The sequence below is a fragment of the Mustela erminea genome, chromosome 6, assembly GCF_009829155.1.
Source record: "Mustela erminea isolate mMusErm1 chromosome 6, mMusErm1.Pri, whole genome shotgun sequence".
NCBI classification, from domain to species: domain Eukaryota; kingdom Metazoa; phylum Chordata; class Mammalia; order Carnivora; family Mustelidae; genus Mustela; species Mustela erminea.
The window spans coordinates 55,294,643-55,318,735 of NC_045619.1; the positions used below are offsets into that span (position 1 = coordinate 55,294,643).

General features: G+C 37.4%; 1 protein-coding gene across 2 annotated transcripts in view; it reads right to left on the minus strand.

Annotated features, from left to right (window-relative positions):
* Positions 1 to 1,426: 1,426 nt before the first annotated feature.
* LRP6 (LDL receptor related protein 6) overlaps positions 1,427 to 24,093 on the minus strand; it is a 173,166-nt gene continuing 150,499 nt past the window's right edge. Inside the window, exons 18-23 of one of the 2 annotated variants that reach the window (XM_032347330.1) lie at positions 18,370 to 18,606; positions 17,404 to 17,514; positions 11,852 to 12,082; positions 10,494 to 10,630; positions 9,722 to 9,822; positions 1,427 to 6,863 (exon numbers count right to left, since the gene is read on the minus strand). In XM_032347330.1, coding sequence (XP_032203221.1) covers positions 6,566 to 6,863; positions 9,722 to 9,822; positions 10,494 to 10,630; positions 11,852 to 12,082; positions 17,404 to 17,514; positions 18,370 to 18,606 — 1,115 coding nt within the window. In that variant the 3' untranslated portion in view covers positions 1,427 to 6,565. The remainder of the gene's footprint in view (positions 6,864 to 9,721; positions 9,823 to 10,493; positions 10,631 to 11,851; positions 12,083 to 17,403; positions 17,515 to 18,369; positions 18,607 to 24,093) is intronic. The other variant, XM_032347331.1, reaches the window with a different exon arrangement.

Below are 24,093 nucleotides of genomic sequence, written 5' to 3' on the forward strand. Positions count from 1 at the left end.
GCATGTCCTGAACCTCATCAATACTCACTCCCCTTTTATTTTCAATTTACAGAAATGCAACTGTACTGGAAGCAACAGATTAAAATGTAAAAGGCTGTATAAACTGAGCAGAAAACCCACCTGCAGAGAGAATTACCTGAAACAACTTGCACTGTCCTTCCCATTCTGAGCCTGCCTTTAAATCAGGCAAAACCATCATGGTTCTGCCTCTCCTTTCTTTGACTAGATTGAGAACAGCACAACTCATGATTTTTGTTTTCCAGAAGACTGGGAGTGAGTGTTAGTGGTATAGTGGTGAGCATAGCTGCCCTCCCGAAGACTGGGAGGGGTCAGCGAAGAAGTCAAGGTAAGCTCACTTACTCGAGAGCATCTGCTGAGAAAAGACCTTTACACTAACATTTGCTCCATCTAACCCCGATGTTTGAGCTTAACTAATGCCAGATAATAAACTTTCCTCTCTTCCTGTTAAGCCAGCAAACTTTGACTCAAGTAGAGGTTTTGAGTCCTCATTGTTTCTTTCATCCCTCTCTGCAAAGAGTATTGTAGGGGAGGAAAATAATATTCTGCCTACCCTTATCTAAGTTCTTAGTTGAGGCCCTTGTAATAAAAAAACAGATTAACAAGAGAAAGCAAACAGAAATTTATTAATGTGTACATCTTATGTACACACTTATTATGTATACACGGGAAATACCAAGAAACTCCCCCAAATGACTTAGGATTCAGGCTTAAATAGCATATTAATAGGAAAAGGCGAGGGATGATGCAGGCCTCTTGGGAAAGAGTGACTTTCAGGAAAGATGAATGGGCCCTTAGGAGAGGAGGTAGGAGGTGTGAAAGTTGTAGCAAAGTTTGTCAGGCTGTTTTTTCTAGTCCCCTTATCTATGATAAGAATCAATTATCCCTGGTTGATGAAACTCTCCAGGAGGGGATTTATGATTTATGTCATGTGCTCCTTTTAAAGGATCTGTCTTTAGGCTGATAAGGGGAGCTCAAAGAAACCCTCTATCTGTATCTGTTTTTATTATTTTTTTTAAAGATTTTATTTATTTATTTGACAGAGATCACAAGTAGGCAGAGAGGCAGGCATAGAGAGAGAGAGGGAGCCTGCTGAGCAGAGAGCCCGATGTAGGGCTCGATCCCAGGACCCTGGGATCATGACCTGAGCCGAAGGCAGATACTTTAACCCACTGAGCCACCCAGGCGCCCCTGTATCTGTTTTTAAAGCGCCTACCTGATGCAAAACAATCAAGAAGCCCGAGTGGCATATTTTGAGGTGCTATATTCTGCTACTCTTCAGTATCATAGCATACTGGACTCTGCATCAGGAGGAGCAATGTTTATTTTTAATGCTAATTTGGAGAAGAGGGAGGTTCGGCATCCACAGTGGAGTTCCTTCCAGGAGTTGAATGAAAACCAGGGCAGGAAGCACAAAATGTTTTCTTTTTTCTCTGTTCCCAACACAGGTATGGCCAAACACTGCAGTATGCAACAGGCCTTCTCAAACCTCTCTTCCAAGGTTGTATTTTACTTGAAATGTAAACAATAAAGGTGGGTTTTGTTGTCTCCCAAACACTAGTCACAGCAAAGCACAATCAGCTGTTTTGATTTCTTGCTAAAAAGAAATGACACTTTTATTTTCCACTGTTTTATTATAAAAATCAACATTTCATTTGTTACAACTCAGCTTATTGTAATAATCAAAAGGGGATTTATACAAGGTATTTTTATACAGTTTACAATTAAAGCACTTATTTTACAAAAAGGGGGAAGTGAATAGTGGACAAGGGCTGACCAAATGTTGGCCATTAAAATATAAATACATCCTTGCAAAGCACCATCGTACCAAAGTCCATGAACAAGAAACACCAGCTGACTTTAAGACAATAACAAAGATTAAAGCTTAAGAAAAAAATTTAAAAACACAAAGGATAAACATCTGAAAGCAGCACCAGATCCTTCACTTGCAAATAAGGCTAGTCCAGCTTAAGCTTCTTGGTATCCTCTTAACTCTTTTCAAATTTTCCTACTAACCCCAGATATTTAATTTCATGTAAAATTAGATTTATTCACTTTGTTTTCCTTTTAATATTCATATTTATGTATATACATATATCCTGCTTATATTTGTTTAAAAAAATGGACAGTTAAGCGTAAGCAAAAGCACACTGTTTCTAAATCTTTGGTGTAAACTTCTGGGTAAACCCTACCTAATGGTGAAAATCTATAAGTTAGTTTTCGTTAGGTCTATACTCTGAGTACAAGGAATCACATAGTTTATAGTTTTATCTGTAAAGTCATGAAGATTTTTTCCTGCAATAAACTTAACAACAGTTTAAGGATGTGTTATGAAAAAGGAAAACCAAGTAAAATTTACCGGGACTGAAGGAGGGAGAGGAGGGTAGTCAGTAAGATCTAAGATTCCTACTGACTACCCCCTTCTACTCAGGGGCAGGCTTAGTTTAATGAGATGCAGAATCAAGTCCAATGGAAATACCCTGAGTATATGGATTCATGATGCTCATAATTTAAAAATTTTAAACTATAAATGTAAAACGTTATCCCCTAAAACTGAAAATTTCAAAAGCCAAATTTTGGGACTATGATGAAATGATGCCATCCCAGAAGTCAGAAACCACACATATGCTACCAGTACTTTCTAAAATCATCTGTTATTTCTCTTGGCTCATTTTAGGCTTCGGATAAAGAGAGGAGTATCAAATAAAATTAAATTTGAGTTCAAGAATTCTGAGAACATGTTTTAAACAACACTTGATTATAAACTCATGACTCAGTCTCTGTCTACACTTCATGTATAGTCTCATTTGTGGATGCCCAAACATTTGTTGGCCAACTGATATTCACATACTCATAGCCACACTCCAAACATACTACGTATGTCATTATACAGACTTAAGCTTATTAAAAGCTTGGGGTATGAAAAGCCCAAGACTTTGTTTCTCAATTTTGTTAGATGTGTAATGGTAACCAATACACAACTCTTACGGCATGCCAATTCAATGAAGTGGCAAGTTTCCCCTGCAAGAGAAAAAACAATTTTAAAAACATTTCTAGGAATTGAATCTGGGCACAGGACTCCACCAGCACAACTATCACAGAGAAGCAGAAGTAGTCTATTATGATGGCTGGTATCAGGTTGCACAAACATACACAGATTCATCAATAGGCTAGCTAAGCTGCAGCTACTAACTCGGCTTGAAGTATTCTTCATTAATAGGCCTTGACGGCAAAACAAAAAGATTTTACCCCAAAACTAATGGCTACCTAATGCAAATGGTGGAGTTGGCCTTATACAATTACTGACTTTAGAGTATTTTAAAATGATGAACAAATATATCAATTCATGCTAAAATTTTACTGCTCAAAAGTCCTGCCCCCAAATTAATGGCCTATAGATGGAAATGTACTGTAAAGTCTTCATTTCTAAATATATATCATCCCTTCAGAATAGCTGTTCTCAAGGGTCTATAATAGCGCCTCATGGTGTATCATACAGTATTTTATATTAAAATAACTAATTTCCTGCTAGACAGACATCTAAGCTACTACAGAAGAGCAGCAGCATCAAAGGCATAATAAAATTTCATGAAAGAAAAATTAATACCGAGAATTCTATCCCTTAACTCTGTTTTTTTTTTTTTTCCTTGTGACTATGCCATTATCCGATTTAAGCAGCAAAATCCCTTAGGCCACTGTTCAGAGTTAAAAAGACCACCTCAATGAAGTCTAGTCTACTACATAGTACATAAAAAGTATGCTATGCAAGAGCTCATTTCTCAGATAATTTTAATCACATCAGTAAATAGAATACTTTAAGGCATATGTTCAAAATTAAATACTTCAGTATTTAAGGACTCTAACAACATTTTATTCTTTTTTTCTTCATGGATAATGAATATAGCAACATACCAAATTCTAAATCCTTTTCTACTTTTTCCCCTGATTTGTGCTCATGTTTATTTATCTGCAGTTTCTCCAATTAAACCTCTTGTGTCTAATAATCAAAAGAGTTTACTTATGCTTAACTGTCCATGTAATCTGAGGGCCAATCTTTCCTGAATTTTGATAATTCTCTCATTTAAAGGTACCCTCCCCAAAACATTAAGAATCCATCTCAAATACACCAGAAAGAGGATTCTGAGATTAAGCGGAACTGCCTTCAAATAATTTCAAACAAATTGGCACACAAATCAGTATTTTGCAAGAAGAGGCCATTGCCATCGCAGTACAAGCACTTGGACTGAGATATAACAAGGCAGTATTCTTCTTAATTCATTATAGTGCAAGTTTCCACATGGGAAGCCCACCGGATAAAGATGCACAATAAAAATGTAAACATATAGAATTCTCAAATTCTAATTGATACCCAGTTATTGCTAACCTTTCTATCTTCATTTAAGCATCAAAGGCCCCGTGTCACAGAATACAACTCCAGTGTCCATTCTGTTAAACTGTGAGCACTTTGTCTACCAACAGGAAGAGTTAATGCTTGTTCACCTGAAATGCAAGACACTGATGGATCACCATTTCTTTATATGCAAAATCAAGTGCACCTGATTCATATCAGGTGTCCCCAACAATCTAAGCATTATTCTGAAACCACATATTTTTCCTCTTTAAAAAGATTCCTTAGGTATTTTTAATTGCTTAAAAAGTTTACTTCATCCCTGCCAGAATTCTGAATCTCTTCTTCCATTGTTTTCTCTTGGCCCGAAAATCCAGAGAGGAGGCCTCAGCAAGACAGAATTAAAAAAAAAAAAAAAAAAAAAAAAAATCATTTGGTAACTAATTGACTGACATCTGGTAAAGTAAAAATACATTAATTTAAAAACATTTTCAGTTTTAGCAGAGAAGTGCTGGAAACACGTAAAAAGCAGGAAACTGACTTGTGGCAAGGTGGCAGAGCAGTGCTAGAACTGTCCCTCGTCAGCCCTTGAGAGCTAAAGATGCAGCAGCCCAAGGACCAGGCGGGGCAGGCTGATTATGTAAGAGCCTTCCATTATTCCCCTCCACCCAAGTTCTGACAGCTGAGAAGTTACTAGGTTGGCCTTCTCATTTAATCCATATTGATAAATTTGTTAAATCATCTTAATCCATAATGGGATAAGAGAGAACACACAAAAATATATAAGAGGTGAGTATAAGAATAATTTGTGGATAATCTGAAAACAATCTTAACATTCACATTGGGTAACAGGAAGATATTAAACTCACGTCACACATTAAAAGAGGTATGTATGTAGACATTGTTCTGAGAAAAAGTAACCTAAAGAACATGAAAATGTCACAAACAGTTAATAAAGGGAAAATCTAATGATAACAAAAAAATTCTCTTTTTAAATAGATTGTCTCTAACCAGAACATATTTAAATGTTTTACTAGGAAAAAAACATATATATATAAACGATTTCATATTGTGATATTATGTGCTGAAAGTACTGCAAGGATATATGATTAATTTACAACAAAAACATAATGGTTAAATTTGTAATTCTTAAACATTGCCTATATGTGTTGTAAAAAGAGATTTTAATGAGCATTAAAACAATCTTGGAAGAGGAGCAATAATATGTCTAACCTTTGATCATTATGCAAAAACAGCAGTCAAATTGAAGAGCTAAGCCTACAGAGGAATGGAGCTAGTAGAAATATTAAAATGCAACCTTAATTTAGGAAATTCCATTTAATCAATCCTCAGATAAAAAGTTGTGAATAAATTGTGATATTTTGGCAAAATGTCCTACAAAGCTGCTGGGGGAGGAAGCAAGGTAAAAAACACCTAGTGAAAAAATTAATTCTTTTGCCAGAAGTTGTGGGTTCCAAGGTAGGGACAGAAGACTTGCACACACAAAGAGCCCCACACCTTCTTACCAGACAGCTGATCTCCTAAAATAGCAACACCCAGAAGGGATTTTTATAAATACCTATTTATTCCTCACTAAAATAATTGGATTCCTAGAGAAAACAAAGCCCTTTGTCCAAAGTTAGTTTTAATTCCTTTTTTTTCCCTTTAGTGATTTCTTAAACTTGTTGGCCCTCAAATGTTAGTTACCATGAAGGCTATTTGGCTACTTCCAAGTATCTGTGGTTTGCTGCTCTGAGATGGACTTAAATTTTTCTTCTTCTTCTTCTTCTTCTTCTGTCTCTCTCTCTCTCTCTCTTTTTTTTTTTTGGTATCAATAAAGCCCAGACATTCCTGGTCAGTGATGCCTTTATTATTTCTGTTTCCTTTGTATTCAGTCACTTCACTGGGTTTAAGGCATGCTTTGTGTATTTAGTTTGCAAAAATAAAACTTTTAGTACAAATTTATTTTTTATACAAATTTTTATGGCACAAGCAGCAAATCTGCTGTTTTAAGAAAAATATATAAATATCCTTTTCTTCTGTACAAATATCTCCAGTATTCCCTACCCCATTTATAATTTTTAACTGTACATGGTCTGCCTCATCTTTCTCTAATAGCTCCCTCCCCCCCTCCAGATCTCAACCAAATTTGTATTTACATTTCTGCATTGGAGGCAGTCAGAGGAGGAGGGCCCCTCCTCAGGAGGAGTCTGTACAGGGAGAGGGCGGCGGTGGGTAGAGGTGATGAGAGTAGCTCCTCTCTGTGTATGGAGAAGGTGGGCAGCTTTCATAGTTCTCTTCTGCTGATAGGTACTGGCTTCGGGGTGTGGGAGGTGGAGGCACAGGCTCTGAGTCATAGTTCAAGTCACTAGTGTAGCCCTTGGCTGTTGCCACTGAGGTCATTCTCCGGCTGGGAGCATAGTCACTGTCACAAACATCTGTGCTGCAGGGTGTGGTAGGGGGTGCAAAGTGCCGGTAACTGTATGGCCTGTAGCTGGTATAGGAGGAAAATCAAGAGAAGCAGACACTTAGTTTTACAGAAAAGCTATTTTCCCTATCAGAATATAGAATTATTAAATGTAAACTTCACTTTGAAGATAATGCGCTACTACAGTTTAAATTTGTACAGACCAAGAGACAATTTGCAATGACCAATTAAAGGAAGATAGCATGCATTTCATATTTGCAAATAAAATGTGACTAGAGGCATTTAAAAATGGATAGGTTGGTCATACAGAGGTAAACTCAACCTAGCCTCTGGATGTGTTCTTATACCTTAAGTTAAACCGTTTCACTATATTCAAAGTTGTACTTAATGATCATCTCTGGAAAGTCTGTTATACGTTTTGCATTTAGTCTATATAGTGGACTGACCTCACCAATTCTTTTCTTTTCTTTTCTTTTTTTAAGATTTTATTTATTTGACAGACAGAGATCACAAGTAGGCAGAGAGGGAGGGGGCAGCAGGGCTGGAGACCCTGAGATCATGACCTGAGCCGAAGGCAGAGGGTTAACCCACTGAGCCGTCCAGGTGCCCCACCAATTTCTGCTGCCCCATAGTCTGTGAGAAGAATGGGTCTTCACATATTTGATCTTACTCAATCATGTTAGTATTCCTTTAACATTCTTTAACTTAATAATCTTATTAATTTATTAATAATAAACTTAATTTAACTTCATAATCTAAAAATGTCTGAAGACTTCATTCTCTCTTTAAAACAAATATTGTGCAAGCCATGCTGAATTTTGGTAGACAGCCTAAGGGGCATATCCATCCCATTACTGTCACTATCAGCCAAGAAAAAGTGCTATGGTTTGGAGGAAAGAGTTTTGATCCCCTGTATACAGACAAGCATACTGTCCTAACAAAAAAATGATTAATTCTAAATTATCTAAATAATGTAGGGACAGTGTATTTTCCAATATGTGTTTCAGAGACCTAATTTATTTCTTATACTTATTGTTCCACCTTTTCAAATAATCTATAGCCGTTAATCAAGTTTACAGCATGGCTCACTAATAAAAAAGGAACTGAGAAGATATGAACACACCAGTGAAGAGAAGAGCTAGAAGTGCTAGCCTTTCTATCGTTTCTACTTCTATCCGTAACCTCATATACCACTTGTATTCCAAATATCGTAAAGCTGATCTTATTTCATATTTATCCCAAGGTTTCTACAAACGCTTTGTCATCAAACAAAGTGACTACCAGAGAGGGGTAGGAGCATGTGTAAAACTGAAGGAACAAGCCATAAGATGATCAGTGCTACAGACTACCACAAGATACTATCCCAAGATATATACACCATTTGGTGTCACCCAGGGTTTGCCTCAAAAGAAATGGCTGCCAAAGACCAAAAGTTACATGACCTGCTGAGCAGGTTCCCAAGCGTTTTCACTACCAATATTGACATGATGTCATAGTACTTTTTAGGTTTTATCTTTCTGTCCAATCATACATTGAGTCCTGGTGAAATTTCCTGGCTCAACATTTAAAGGCCCAACACTTCCATATTCATGGGGAAGAAAAAAAAACAAAACAGCTAAGAAGAAAGGAAATAAAATTAACAAAATTCTTTTACATTCCAGTCCAGACAAAATCTCAAATAAGAAATGTTTTTGATGCAATTATATTCATTTTAATCAATGTTTTATTCAATATAAATATTTATTTATTTATTTATTTTTAAGGTAGGCTCCATGCCCAATGCAGGGCCTGAACTCATGACCCTGAGATCAAGGGTTATTGGATGCTCTACCAACTGAGCCAGCCAGGTGCCCCAAAGAAATTAGTTTTTTAAAAATAAAAATTAAGGTCTTTCATTTTGTTTTTTCAGTTTACAGGTTTCTGCTTCCTATTTTGGCTTTTGAGAACAAACTAGTGGCAAGGAAATCAACACTTAAAACACAAAAACATCAGTTCAATGTCAACATCAGACAGAATCAAGCCTGTCTCAAACAGTCTTATCTATAAAATGAAATGCAAGTGCTGAATAAGATGCTATAAACAGTTTCCACTTGGCTTCTCTACATCTGTAAGGCTGTATCAGGATAATTTGACTACAAGTCTAGGAAACACCTTAACTAGAAGATAACAGGCACTTCAGGGATGCCAATAAACACAACACTCAGTACTTAGAGATCATCACGCTGTTGACTTTCTGCTGGCCTTTGAAAGATAGTGAAGAGAGTAAGGATACAATACACTAGTACTTCTGCTCACTATGATCTACAGACACACAGTAGCAGAGAGGCATAATTTCCCCCTTTCTGTCTTACAAATATATTTCATTCATTTTAGTGAGTCACGATTTATTCCAAGCAATTTTATGAGAAATTTTTCATTCCCGATTGTAATAAAGTATGTGAAGCAAGGCCTGAACTTCAGCTTCTCTCGATTTCTCTCGAAATCTGTGCTTACTCTCCCTGCTATTTACAGCTCTCATGACTCTCTGAAGTTAGGTTTGATTGACAGTCTAAGGATGGGGTTTTAGACAGTCTTATGTCAATAGACTATCTTATGTCAATTAGACTATCGGTCAAACCTAACTTGAGCAGTCACCTATTTTGAGATCAGTTATTTTGGTGGGTAACTTTTCCTTAGAATTTTGCCAAAAAAATTAGGGGCTCTACTTTAGTACTTTGAAACCTAGCATTTGTGACTCTCTTTAAAAAAATATATAATGTCCGGAAGAAAAGGATGTGTGGTAGGGGCAACATTAGCACTACCAAGACAAAATGCCTATTCTCTCTCAAGTTACCATCATCTATTTATGTAGGGCTCCATCAAACACACAACTAGAATCCTTCTTTCTTTTAATAAATACCTTGATTATACTAGAGGAAGATACGCATTACCTGTAGGACCTATGAGTAGAAGGACTATTCGAAGAATAACCAAATTCCATAGTGTAATGTGATCGCTCTGTGGCTGGGGATGGCGGAGGGTTCAAAATCTAAACGGAAAAATAATTACATTATTAAAATAATAATAGTCTATGCCACATAAAGACCATTACACTTTCCTACATGCTCTTCATTCATCTGTTTGGTATTCCTTTCCATTACAGGATCAGCACAATCCTTTCCCAAAGAACTGACCTCCAATAGTGCTTAGGAATGGGGCTCTCTACTCCTAGAACACCATTTCATCACGGCTACACAGCGAAATGTGATAAGAAGGAAATCTGTAAGTCACTGATTTAAGTTCAGCACAGCTGGGTTCTGATTTTTTAAAATTATAAATGTTTAGAGAAACATTACTGACTTGGGAGAAATACCAGGTATGCTTCCTTTTTTAGAGAGGTCACAGAATGTAGATTCTAACCCTCTCAGGAGATACTACTCAGTAGTTCTACTTTTACCCAAACTATGAAATTACTGCCTAATGCTTTCAAACATGCTGGTTACTACATGGTAACTTAAAGATTTAGATTTAAGGGTGCTTGCATGGTAGTGGTAAATCCTACCTGTAAGCCCTCTATGCCTAAATTCTACACTAAAAAACTCTTTACATTACCATCTTTAGTAGTACCAAACTTTAATTACCACTGAGTACCCCCATTTAAATCTAGGATCCCATTTAACTTAGCATTTAAAGTCAAACAAAGGAAAACAGACTGCTTACTGCAGGGAAGTAAGTGCCTTTGGTGCTTGAAGAACTACTTGATGATGCTCCTGTGACATGAGCTCGGTCATAAGGGGGTCCACTGCTGCCCCCCATGATACTTAGGGAGCTGATCATTGATTTACCTCGAGACATTCCTAAAATGAAGGATAAATACTGAAGATGAATCAGATCTATAAAAATTATTTCCACCCACAAAAAGGTTTTATTCAATACTAGGATTACAATACCAATAGCCAAATGGTTTGATTTCAAAACAATTTATGCTCTCTTTTCCTAATAATAATTGAAAATACTTAATGGAGAAGAGAAATGAATATTCTCTAGAAGTGAACACTTCTGAGAGCTGGCCTAGAACAAGGCCTAGTAAATACCACCATCCCTTCTCTCCAAGGACAGAAGCAGAACTCTTCAAAATAAGAAGTTTTCAACTTTAGAGGATTTGCAGAAGAAAAGGACTACGGAGCGTGGGCAGGACAGATTAAACAACAGATTTACTCAGGAGGAAACTAATCCAGTTTTAAAGACATTAATACAAAGTACAGATTACTTCTTCATCTTCTGGATGCAAATGTTGTTGGAATCACAACCACTGATGCTAAAGAAAAAATTCTATTATTTTCTAAGTGACTTCCCATATTTCATTAACTGAAAATAGTTATAGCAACAAGGAATCATTAACTGTTTCAAAAATCTTAACCGTTTTCTTAGATTTATACCCAGAAAAACTTCTTTTTTTTTCTGAGAGATTTTGCCTGACACCTCCATATTCATTTAAAAAAAGACTTCTTTTCACTATAGGCACCAGAAGGCACTGAAAAGAAAGCCATACCTCCCTAGGGCAATATGGTCTACCCAAGGACATTGAATTTCTGGCTACTTGGCTATTACTTAGGCATAGCCTAATATATAGCCTAATATATCCCTCCTTACTATCACTCAGCTAATTCCAAATCTCTGCTGAAAAGGAATCTTAATCTTTTTTTTCCCCCACCTTTAGTTGCTGGGCTCTGTAGTACTGAGGTCCCCTGGTAGTGTGCCTAAAGGACCTGTGGTTTATGACTCTCCACCCAATGTCTAGTGATTTACTTTCAGGAGAGGACATCCAAAAATGCAGTGTATTTGTATCTGCAATAAATGCAGTTGGTATGTATAAATGGGCACTATTATGTATTTGCTTCATAACCTTTTATAAAAAGAGTGCTAAAAGTAAAAGAGAACATTTGTTCTTAAAATTTTTTAAACCCAAAGTAGTCTCGTTTGAAACAGACTCTAGGTAATACCCTGTTTCATAATGGAAAGTTGGCAATCCTGCCAGGATCCCAGACTTGATTCTCAGTGGATCAGTCTTAACTCACCTGGAAGAGATCCTGACAAAGAACTTGGATGTGGCACATAACCAAGGGGCACAGAAGCTGGTCCATGAACTACATAGTCATTAGTCATGGTTTCCCCATCTCCCTTCATACGTGGACACAACATTCTCTGGCAGATAAAGTATATAGTTCCGGACACAAAGATGGTGACAATTACTCCAATAACTGAACCAACGGTGTTGGTGGCCTGTGGAGCTGGTTCCTCAGTTGGATCTAAAATGAGAATGCAGTACAGTTATATAAAGGAGAAATAACTGTAGACTCAAGATAGTTATTAAAAAGAGGGCTTCTGAGTAGAATGTCTAGTGAAGACAACGCACAACCATTTTTTTTGTTTCTATAAATACTTACTCACCATGCCCCATTGGGTATACAGGTTAAGTATCACTAGAAATCAAAATGAACTATTTTTAAGTGAAGACAGAAATAAAATACATTGAAAAGTATATCTATAAACTGATGAAAAAAAAGTGAATCATAGATTTAAATGTCATTAAGTTCTAAACACATAGATAAAATTTGTTCTACTTCATTTTGTATGTCATAAAGTAACATGGTTATTTTGAATTTCTGAGAAAATTCTAGGCTCAAAAGGGATGGACCTAGGAAAGTCATCAAATGTTTTACCCGGCATAATGAAGAAGCCAAAAGCAGCTCTGAGCATGATTTTAGGTTTGAAAAGTAACATCCAGGCCTGGTGAAGGGAGATTAGAAGCTAAAGAGAGCATTAGCTCTTACACCCAATATGCTGGTGCTTTCAGGGTGAATCTACTGCCTGAGGTCTCCAAGACTTGAGTACTTACAAAGGCCAGAACTAGAGAGCATGAGAGGAAGATCCTGCCCATGGCATTCACCTTTACCAGATCCGTGAGCTATGTGAAGCTTTAGAAGCAGGGGGCATCAGTATCACAGGAAAAGGTAAACAGTAAAAGGGCTCAAGTTTAAAGCATTACTCCTCTATTTGGAAGGAAAATCGTTCCATTCTGAATAGTCGGACCGTATCTCACACTGCAGCTCTTTCGTTTGTGTGTGTGCATGTGTGTGCGCGTGCGTGCATGTGTGTGTGTGTGTGTGTATATATATATATATATATATTTTTTTTTTTTTTTTTTTCGAGACAGCGAGTGAGCGAGCAAGAGTGAGAGCAGAGATGAGGGAAAGAGGTGGAGGGAGTGGGAGAAAATCCAAGGCAGACTCCTTGCTGAGCAGAGATCCCTACAAGAGGCTCAATTCCATGACCCCGAGATCATGACCTGAGCCAAAATCAAGACTCAGATGCTTAACCGGCTGACCATTCAGGGGCCTTACACTTGCAGATTCCTTAAAAACCTTTCTTCCGCTTCATCTTACCTTAAATCTCCCACCCACACAGCTAAATTTGCCCTCCACTAGATTAAATAAATGAGAGAAAATGCTATCACTAAGTTTCAGAATATGCAGGAGCTGGCAGTTAGATACTTTGTCTGTGGACTCTGGGATACAGATTCCCCCTACTCCTTCTGAGCAGCCATCTATCTTTCTTATCCCTTTCCAGTGCCTTGACATTGCCTTCTAATGCCAAGATGCAAGAAAGGATAGTTTATACTCACTATCTCCAATTCTTAGTCTTCACATCTTAACTCACTGAAATCACACTTCTATCTTCATGGCCACAGTGAAACTTGTCTGACAAAAGTCAAAATTCTCCTATTTGCCATTCACTAAACTCTTCATCTTACTGACCTCTCCAACCATTCAAAACCGATGGCTCTTGTTTTCTTCTTAAAAATGTGTAATAAATATCCTTCCAAAATACCACTCTCTTAGTTTTATTACCTCTGACTATTCTTTTTCTGTTTCCATTTGTTGGCTTCCTTCCTTTCCATCTCTTAAGTGTAGGTGTTTGCCAGAGTTCTGTCTCTGTCCCGCTATTTTCCTCTACTAAGAAGGACTCTAAGAGAGTTCATCCACTGTCTCAGCTTCAATTACCTTTAATAAAGAGGCCAAATCTCTCCCTTGAGCTAAAGACTTATACAACTGACAACAACTTCCCGAATAGCTTCAATGGGATATCCCATTGACAACTTGAATGCAACCTATCTACCCTGCATTCATCTTCACCAATATCCAACAGGTTTTGTGGCTTCCAGGATAAAGCAGATCATAAATAAATGATGGCACCTGTGGCAAATCAAAGGCATTTAAATTAAATTTTAAAAAGTAATAAAAAACCTATATCAGACAAATATTATATCTGCAGCCCAAGATATGGAATGATTCTTCAGTTTTCAGTCTCTGCTATATGTTCCCGTTAATGACTCCAGTCACTCAGTGTGGTGCTTGTAAGTCAACCTAAACCTGTCATGGTTACAAAAACTTTTTTATTCTATTTCTAAAATCTAACCCCTCCTTTCCACCACCACTGCTTCTCTTGATTTAGAGAATCATCTTCTGCCTGAACTATAAGAGCCTCCTAAGTATTTTAAATTAGAGGCTGCAAGCCAACAGATGATGAAAAAAAATTAGTGGGTTGCAACCCTCACTTTAAAACAGAAGACTTCAAAAAAAAAAAAAACACAGAGAACTTCAGAATACATTCTATATCATATGAATAAGTACTGCTGTATGACGCTTCTGTTTCTTTATGTGAACACCCATATCTTTGTATTCCTCTTGATGTGATCAAAAAGTGTGAAAGCAATCAACCTAACATTTCCCTGCCTATAATCTTATACTTAAAATCCATCTAATTTTACAGCTTTCACAATTACAGAGCCATGCCAGTCCTTTACTTAATTAAGCTTCTCAATGGCTCTCTGTTACTCTGGATGCTGTCTAGGCTCTTTCAAAGAAAAGTAAAGTCTTCTCTGATCTCACCTTTACATGTTCTCTTGCTGATACCCCTCCTCAAGATATTGCCTGTATTCTGGCAATCCCAGTTACATGTAGTTTCCCAAAGGTGCCTGTTTCACTCTGTTTTTGGATAGCATATTCCTCTGCTTGGAATACAATCTCTCCATTTATCTGTTTAATTAATGCTATCACTGATCAAGACTCAATCTTAAGTACCAGTTTTCTAAGATGTTGTTTCCTTGATGAACTCCATCTTCATTCCTAAAGATTGGACCACTCTCTTTTTAAAAAATTTAAAAAATTAACATATAATGTATTATTAGCCCCAGGGGTACAGGTCTGTGAATCATCAAGCTTACACACTTCCCAGCACTCACCATAGCACATACATTCCCCAATGTCCATAACCCAACCACCCCCTTCCTCCACCCCCACCCCCCCAGCAACCCTCAGTTTGTTTTGTGAGATTAAGAGTCTCTTATGGTTTGTCTCCCTCCCGATCCCATCTTGTTTCATTTTTTTCTTCCCAACTCCCCAAGCCCCCCACTTTGCCTCTCAACGTCCTCATATCAGGGAGATCATATGATAATTGTCTTTCTCTGACTTATTTCACTCAGCATAAGACCCTCTAGTTTCATCCACATCATTGCAAATGGCAAGATTTCATTTCTTTTGATGGCTGCATATATTCCATTGTGTGTGTATGTATATGTGTACACACACCCCCACCCCACACCTTTATCCATTCATCTGTTGATGGACATCTAGGTTCTGTCCACAGTTTGGCTATTGTGGATATTGCTGCTATAAACATTCGGGTGCATGGGCCCCTTCGGATCACTACATTTGTATCTTTAGGGTAAGTACCCAGTAGTGCAATTGCCAGTTTGTAGGGTAGCTCTATTTTCAACTTTTTGAGGAACCTCCATGCTGTTTTCCAGAGTGGTTGCACCAGCTTGCATTCCCACCAACAGTGTAGGAGGGTTCCCCTTTCTCCACATCCTCGCCAGCATCTGTCATTTCCTGACTTGTTAATTTTAGCCATCCTGACTGGCGTGAGGTGCCATCTCATTGTGATTTTGATTTGTATTTCCCTGATGCCGAGTGATATGGAGCACTTTTCATGTGTCTATTGGCCATCTGGATGTCTTCTTTGCAGAAATGTCTGTTCATGTCTTCTGCCCATTTCTTGACTGGATTATTTGTTCTTTGGGTATTGAGTTTGATAAGTTCTTTATAGATTTTGGATACTAGCCTTTTATCTGATATGTTGTTTGCAAATATCTTCTCCCATTCTGTCAGTTGTCTTTTGGTTTTGTTGACGGTTTCCTTTGCTGTGCAAAAGCTTTTGATCTTGATCTTTGTCCTTGCTTCCCTTGCCTTTGGTGATGTTTCTAGGAAGAAGTTGCTGGCGGCTGGGGTCGAAGGGACCACTCTTCTTTTTTGATGCTACTACTTACCCAGATCTCTATTACAGTACACTTAGTATCACTTATTACATTCCCTTATCAAGAGTGTCTACTATGAGCTGGGCCATAGATATTATATACATTGAATTGTTTCATTTTCTCACAGCCACCAAGCTAAATATTATTTTCATTTTAAAGATAACAACAAATAATTTGCTGGTAAGAGGTGGAGCTAGAATTAAAATCCATCTCCATTTAGCTTTAAAATCTTTATTCTTACTATTACCTCAACCAGAGAGGACTCTAAGAAACTTGGTACAGGAACCCTCAACACATGGCAGGTATTCAGTCAAAGCCTGCTGAATAAATGAATAGGTTCTAAAAGTCTTAGCAAGGACCCCATTTGAATTTTGTAAAAATACCAGCTTGAAGTTTTCATTACGTGTAAAGAGTTTTTAAATGAATTCTACCTAAATTCCATTAAATCAGTCTGACAAGGTAGACCTGCCTTATGCTGAATTCTATTCAGAACTAAGTTTATCACTTTGGGATATATTTTATGTCAGGGCATTTGTCAATAGTTATGAACCTTGATGAAACTATCAGTTATGTACACTAGAGTCCTTAGGCATAGGGGTATATATTGGCCTACGAATCCTCAGCCTTCATTTTAAGGAAGCTCTTAAAGTCATTAAGAAACTGGTAGAAACATGTCAAGAAAAAGTGAGAGATGATAAACATGGGCTAATGTTCAGAATCTCAAGTTTACACCACTGATTTCTACATATCTAAATGGTTTGAGCATTTCCTAACTTTAGTTGTGGCAAAATAATATTTATTCCTTTCTGATGTTTTCCTTAATGTTTCTGTGAAGATATTTGTGCAAAGAAAACTGCTATCTGTAAGGAATTATTAAAGCAAAACAAAAAAATCCTGGTACAAATAATTAACTTAATATTAATGCTTCTTTTCTTCTTCTTCTTTTTTAAGATTTTTGTTTATTTGTTTTAGGGAGAAAGAGAGAGCACAGCAGGTGGAGAGGGAGAGACTCTCACACAGACTCCCAGCTGAGCAGGAAGCCCAATGTAGGGCTTGATCTCCTAACCCTGAGATCATGACCTAGCTGAAATCAAGAGCTGGACACTTAACTGACTGAGCCACCCAGGCACCCCTAATGCTTGTTTCTTAATAAAGAAATACTAATTATAAGAGAAACTCACCTATGAAGAAAAAGAAAAAGTATTTTAAAAATTCTCCCGTAAGAGCATTATATAAGGTTTTAGTCCTACTTACAACAATCCAATTCATCTGACTTGTCACTGCAATCCACATTATGATCACATTTCTTATGTTTTCCAATGCACTGACCGTTGGAACAGCGGAACTGATCAATTAAACAAAGCACTGGGGGAAAAAATGTAAATAGTTTACTTATTTTTACTAGCATGTAAAGTCAAAAAGTACTTTCTGGGTGTAAATGAAAAACAAATTAGACTTTAAAATATAACTTAAAAATTATTCTCTAGGGATTTCCATTGGTAGAGAGAAAAGAGTAGAAAAAAAGAAATCCAGCAGGAAATTTCCTATTTTGTTCTTTATATGAAATTAGGATCCTCTTTCACTAATAATTCTGATAAGAATTAAAGAATTCTATATATGTGCATTTTTTTAAAGGTTTATTTATTTATCTGAGAGGAGAAAGTGCACATGAGCAGTGGGGAGGGGCAGTGGGAGAAGGAGACTTCCTGCTAAGCAGGGAGCCCGACATGGGGCTGGATCCAAAGGATATTGGGATCATGATCTGAGCGGAAGGCAGAGCTTAACCTATTGAGATACCCAGGTGCCCTCTATGTGCATTTCTAGACATTAAACAATTCTAGAGAATTTGTTTTTAACCATGTTAAAGGTTAGTGGTGCAAAGAGGAAAATATGAAACTATTTTATATTGTAATAAACAAAGCTACTAATTCAGAGTTCACTGGAAACAAGGACTATTTTTACATACTGAAGGTCTAACTTTTGTGCCTCATCCCTCAATCTGCAAAGCTTATTAAGGTGTATAGACCCCATACACTTAAACTTATGTTTAAGTGGAGTAAAACAACAATTTGGAACATGCTATTAGGTTAAACAACATAAAGTCAAATGCACTTGAAAAAACCCCAAATCTACTAAGCCAAAACAATACTCTAAATTTCAAACAACTGAACATTAATGGAAAAAAAGATGACACAACCAGGCCCCAGGAATTTTGGATACCTTCACAGTTCTTCTCATCTGATTTATCCTGGCAGTTTGCATCTCCATTGCATCGGAGGGCACCATCAATACACTGCCCACTGGCACACTGGAACTGGGATTCTGAGCATACAGGACAGTTGAGCTCATCACTATGGTCTTCACATTCAGTAAACCCATCACAGCGCCATGCCACAGGGATACAGTCAATTTCTCCCGTGAAACAAGTAAACTGCTGAGGAGAACATGTTGGGGGTTCTTCAAATGAACAAGGGGGAGAAAAGTGACAAAAACACAACAGTCACACAAATGTACAAACATACTTGAGTGAAGCTCTCTTAATAATTAACATAGGCAAAACATTTAATAGATAAAATATGTAAACTAACCCATCTAACCAGAGGAGAAATACAATTTTTACACTACTACATTTAGATTTACCAACTTGCAAAAGTATAAGACAGAAAGTTTGCTCATATATTATAATTCAAGTACGATTATTTGCAATCCATTATAATCTCACACATAACCGAGGAATAATCACTAAAATCATCAACCTACAAATGTTTTAAAGTTAGCCTAGAGTTCATAAGTTTTCTAGTGCTGAGGTTCTCAAAGAGTGCTCCAGGAATAGGGGATCTACAAAGTCAAAACCATTTTATAATAATACTGAGATGCCATTTGCCTTTCTCGCTATACTTGCCCTGACTCATCAAAAAGGAATGACTGGTAAAAGTCTTGGCACCTTAGCAAACTCAAGGCACTGGTATCAAACCATTACTAGTAGTCACTGCATTCCATACAACCACACACTCACAGTTAAAAAAAAAAAAAAAAAGCCAGTTTTATATTTAAATGTTCTTGATGAATCAGTAAGAATATTAACTACATTAAAATCAACTCTTGGAATACATGCTGTCTCTTCAATAGAGTTTGAAAATGGGAAGAATGTGTAAAAATTCATGTTGTATACCTCAGTATGACAGTTTCTCATGGGAGACTGTGAGGTGTAAGCTCAGACCAAAATGGAATGCCATTTTTATATTAAATTGAAAGAACTGACAAATAAACTATAGTTATTTACACTTAGGTATCTGGCAAGAAGTTAAAAAAGAAAAAATGAATTAGCGAGGAGAGAGTCAAGGTGGTGGAGGAGTAGACCTCAGCTTCGTCTGGTCCTAGGAATTTGGCTAGATAGCTATCAAATCACTTTGAACACCTGTGAACTCAACTGGAGATCTACGAATAACTGCAACTCTACAAATAGAAAAGTGACCACTTTCTGCAAGGTAGGAGGTGTGGAGAAGTGAATCTAAGGCCATATATTGGAAGATAAACTGAGGGGGAAGGGAGCCTCCAAAAGCCAGCACCCAAAAGTGATAGAGCAACAGATCTCACAACTTTTAGAAGTCTGCCCTGGTGAGAGATGTCCCTGACTAAAAGGTGCCAGATGGCGAAGCAGGGCAGAAACCTGGGTGGGACAGTGTGGTCTCGGGATCCTCGGGGTCACAAGACAACCAGGGGTGCCTGAGCCAGCAAAGTTCCCAGGCATTGGAGCAGGGAAGATGGCTGCAATCAGTGAGCTCAAGAGTGGGCTCTCAGCTTGGAGCTGCCATATACTGCCAACCCAGGCACGGTGGGGCAACTGCTCTCTAAGCAGGGGCTCAGTGAGCAGCAGACCCACAGCAAGACCCTACTTTCTCCCCTGGGGAGAGTGGCACAGGCGCACACCACACAATTCTGTAGGGGTTGGATCCTTGAAATGGGGTTGTGGGCCTGAGATAGAAATGCTTGGTCACAGGCTGGGTGAGCACAGATAGCGGTCAGAGATGGAAGTGACCGACTGCTTTTCCCCGAGGGCACACTGAGGAGGGGGGCCCCAGCTCTCTGTGCAGGGGCTGGAGATTGGGAAGCCACCATTTTCACCATCATCCTCTAAAGGGAATGGAAAGCCTTCAGGGAACAAAAGTCACAGAGGATAATCTGGAGCCACTTACTTATCTGCCTCCTCGCAGAGGCAGCGCAATTCCACCTGGGGCAAAGACATTTGAGAATCAATGCAACAGGTCCCTCCCCCAAAAGATCAGCAGGAACATCCATCCAGCTAAGCCCAAGTTCATCCACCATCATACACAAATGCAAAACTACAGAACCAGGGGAAAATAGTATATAGAATTCATGGCTTTTTCCCCCCATGATTCCTTAGTCTTTCAATTTTAATTTTTTTGTCTTTCCTTTTTCAACCAATTTCTTATTTTAGCAACTTTAAAAATTTTCATTTTTACAGTTAAATTCTATCCTTTTAATTTTTGTATATATATAAGTTTTTCTTTCTTTATAATTTTGGGATGCAGTTTCTTCTAACAAACAGACCAGAGCACACCCAGAATCTAGTGTATGAACCTGTTCTCTTTACCTGTCTGATCATATATATTTTTTTTACTTTACTTTTTTTTTTGCCAAAGTCTTTTTAAAAAGTATCTTTCTAATCACATTCTATCTTTTCAATGTATTTAATTTTATTTGTGTGTGTGTGTGTGTGTGTGTGTGTATACATATATATATATATGTTTTTCTTTCTTTACAATTTTGAGATGTAATTTTTTCTAACAAACCAACCAAAATACACTCAGCACTGTTCTGTTCACCTGTCTGTTTATAATCTTTCTTGGTTTTTTTGTTTTTTTTTTCTTTTAGCATTCATTTTTACAGTTACATTCTATCCTTTAATTGTATTTAATTTTATTTTTGTACATATATAAGTTTTTCTTTCTTTACAATTTTGGGACCCAGTTTTCTCACAGACCAAAATATACATAGGATCCAGTGTACTGCTCGGTTCTGTTCAAATGTCTGATTATATGCTATATTTTTTTAATTTTAATTTTTGTCTTTTTTCTATTTGGGGTCTCTTCTGATTTGTCTAGTCTATATTTCTCTGGCATTGCTGCCATTTTTTAGTACTCTGTTCTCTCATTCAGCTATTCTTCTCTGGACAGAATGACAAGACATAAAAACTTACCTCAAAAAAAGAGAACAAGAGGCAGTTCTGACTGCCAGGGACCTAATCAGTATGGATTTAAGTAAGATGTCAGAACTAGAGTTCAGAATAATGATTATAAAGATGTTTGCTGGGCTTGAAAAAAGCACAGAAGACACTAGAGAATCTCTTTCTGGAAAAATAAAAGAATTATAATCTAATCGAGTCAAAATAAAAAATGCTATTAGTGAGATGCAATAAAAAAATGGAGGCTTTAACTGCTAGGAGAAATGAGGCAAAAGAAAGAATTAGTGATAGAGAAGACAAAATGATTGAGAATAAAGAAGCTGAAAAAAAGGGAGAGGAATAATTACTGGATCACAAGGGGAGAATTTGAGAGATAAGTGATACCATAAAGAGAAACGATATTATAATGAAGAGGAAAGTGAGGGGCAGTAAGTATATGGGAGCAAATTATACCAGAGAACTTCCCTGATTTGGGGAAGGAAATAGGCATTCAAGTCCAGGAGGCACAGAGAACACCCCTCAAAGTGAATAAAAATAGGTGAACACCCTCACATATAAAAGTGAAACCTGCAAATTTCAGAGACACAGAGAAAATCCTGAAAGCAACTCCAGACAAGAGGTCTGTAACCTATGAGGGTAGAAACATTAGACTGAACCACAGAGACCTGGCAGGCCAGAAAAGACTGGCATGATATATTCAGGGTGCAAAATGAGGAAAAATATGCAACCAAGGACACTTTATCCAGCTAGGATGTCATTCAAAATAGAGATATAAAAAACTTCCAGGACAAACAGAAACTAAAAGAATTCATGATCACTAAACCACCCCTGCAAGAAATATTGAAAGGGATTCCGTAAGTGAAGAGAGAGCCCAAAAGTAACACAGACCAGAAAGGAACAGAGACAATATAAAGAAATAGTGACTTTATAGATAATACAATGGCACTAAATTTGTATTTTTTAATAGTTACTCTGAATGGTAAATGGGCTAAATGCCCCAATCAAAAGATATGGAGTACCAGTTTGGAAAAGAAGCAAGACCACTGATATGTGCTGTCTGCAAGAGACTCATTTTAGGCCGATAGACATCTCCAGATTTAAACTCAGGGGATGGAAAACCATTTATCATGCTAATGGAATCAAAAGAAAGCTGGGTGGCAATCCTTATATCAGACAATTAGATTTTAAACCAAAGATGGTAATGAGAGATGAGGAGGGACACTATATTATAACTAAAGGGTCTATCCAACAAGAAGATCTAACAATTGTAAATATTTATGCCCCTAACATGGGAGCAGCCAATTAAATAAACCAATTGATAGAATTAAAGAAACACATTGATAATAATCAATAATAATAGGGGACATCAACACCCCATTTTACTGCAACAGACATACTGTCTAAGCAGAAGATCAACAAGGAAACAAGGGCTCTGAATGACACACTGGACTAGACAGACTTCACAGATATTTTAAGAACATTCTATCTCAAAGCAAAAGAATACACATTCTTCTTAGGTGCACATGGAATATTTGCCAGAACAGATCATGTACTGGGTCACAAATCAGGCCTCAACAGGTAACAAAAGACTGGGATCATTCCCTGCATATTTTCGGACAACAATGCTTTGAAACGTGAACTCCATCACAAGAGGAAAGTTGGAAAGAACTCAAATATAGGGAGGCTAAAGAGCATCCTACTAAAGAATGAATGGGTCAACCAGGAAATTAAAGAATTTTAAAAATGCATGGAAACAAATGAAAATGAAAACATAACTGTTCAAAACCTTTGGGACACAGCAAAGGCGGTCTTAAGAGGGAAATATATAGCACTGTAAGCCTTACCTAAGAAAGGTCTCAAATACACAACATAACTTCATACCTAAAGGACTGGAGAAAGAATGCAAGTTAAGTTCAAACCCAGCAGGAGAAGAGAAATAATAAAGCTTAGAGCAGAAATCAATGAAATAGAAACCAAAAGAACAGTACAAAAAGATCAAAGAAACTAGAAGTTGGTTCTTTGAAAGACTTAATAACATTGATAAGCCCCTGGCCAGACTTAAATCACAAAGAAAAGAGAAGGGACCCAAATAAAGAAAATCATGAATGCAAGAGGAGAGATCACAACCAACACTGAAGAAATACAAACAATTTTAAGAACATATTATGAGTAATTATATGCCAACAAATTGGCAATCTGGAAGAAATGGATGCATTCCTAGAGATGTACAAACTACCAATACCAAAACAGGAAGAAAAAGAAAATCTGAACAGATACATAACCACGAAGGAAATTGAAGCAGCAATCAAAATTTCTTACAAACAAAAAAACAAAAAAACAAACCAAGAATCCAGGGCCAGATGGCTTCCCAGGGGAATTCTACCAACCATTTCAAGAAGAATTAATACTTATTCTTCTGAAACTGTTTCAAGAAATAGAAATGGAAGGAAAACTTTTTTTTTTTTTTTAGGTTTTATTTATTTATCAGAGAGAGAGAGGGGAGAGAGCGAGCATGGGCAGATAGAATGGCAGGCAGAGGCAGAGGGAGAAGCAGGCTCCCCGCCGAGCAAGGAGCCTGATGTGGGACTCGATCCCAGGACGCTGGGATCATGACCTGAGCCGAAGGCAGCTGCTTAACCAACTGAGCCACCCAGGCGTCCCGGAAGGAAAACTTCTGAACTCATTCTATAAGGGCAGCATTGCCTTGATCCCAAAGCCAAAGACCCCACCAAAAGCGA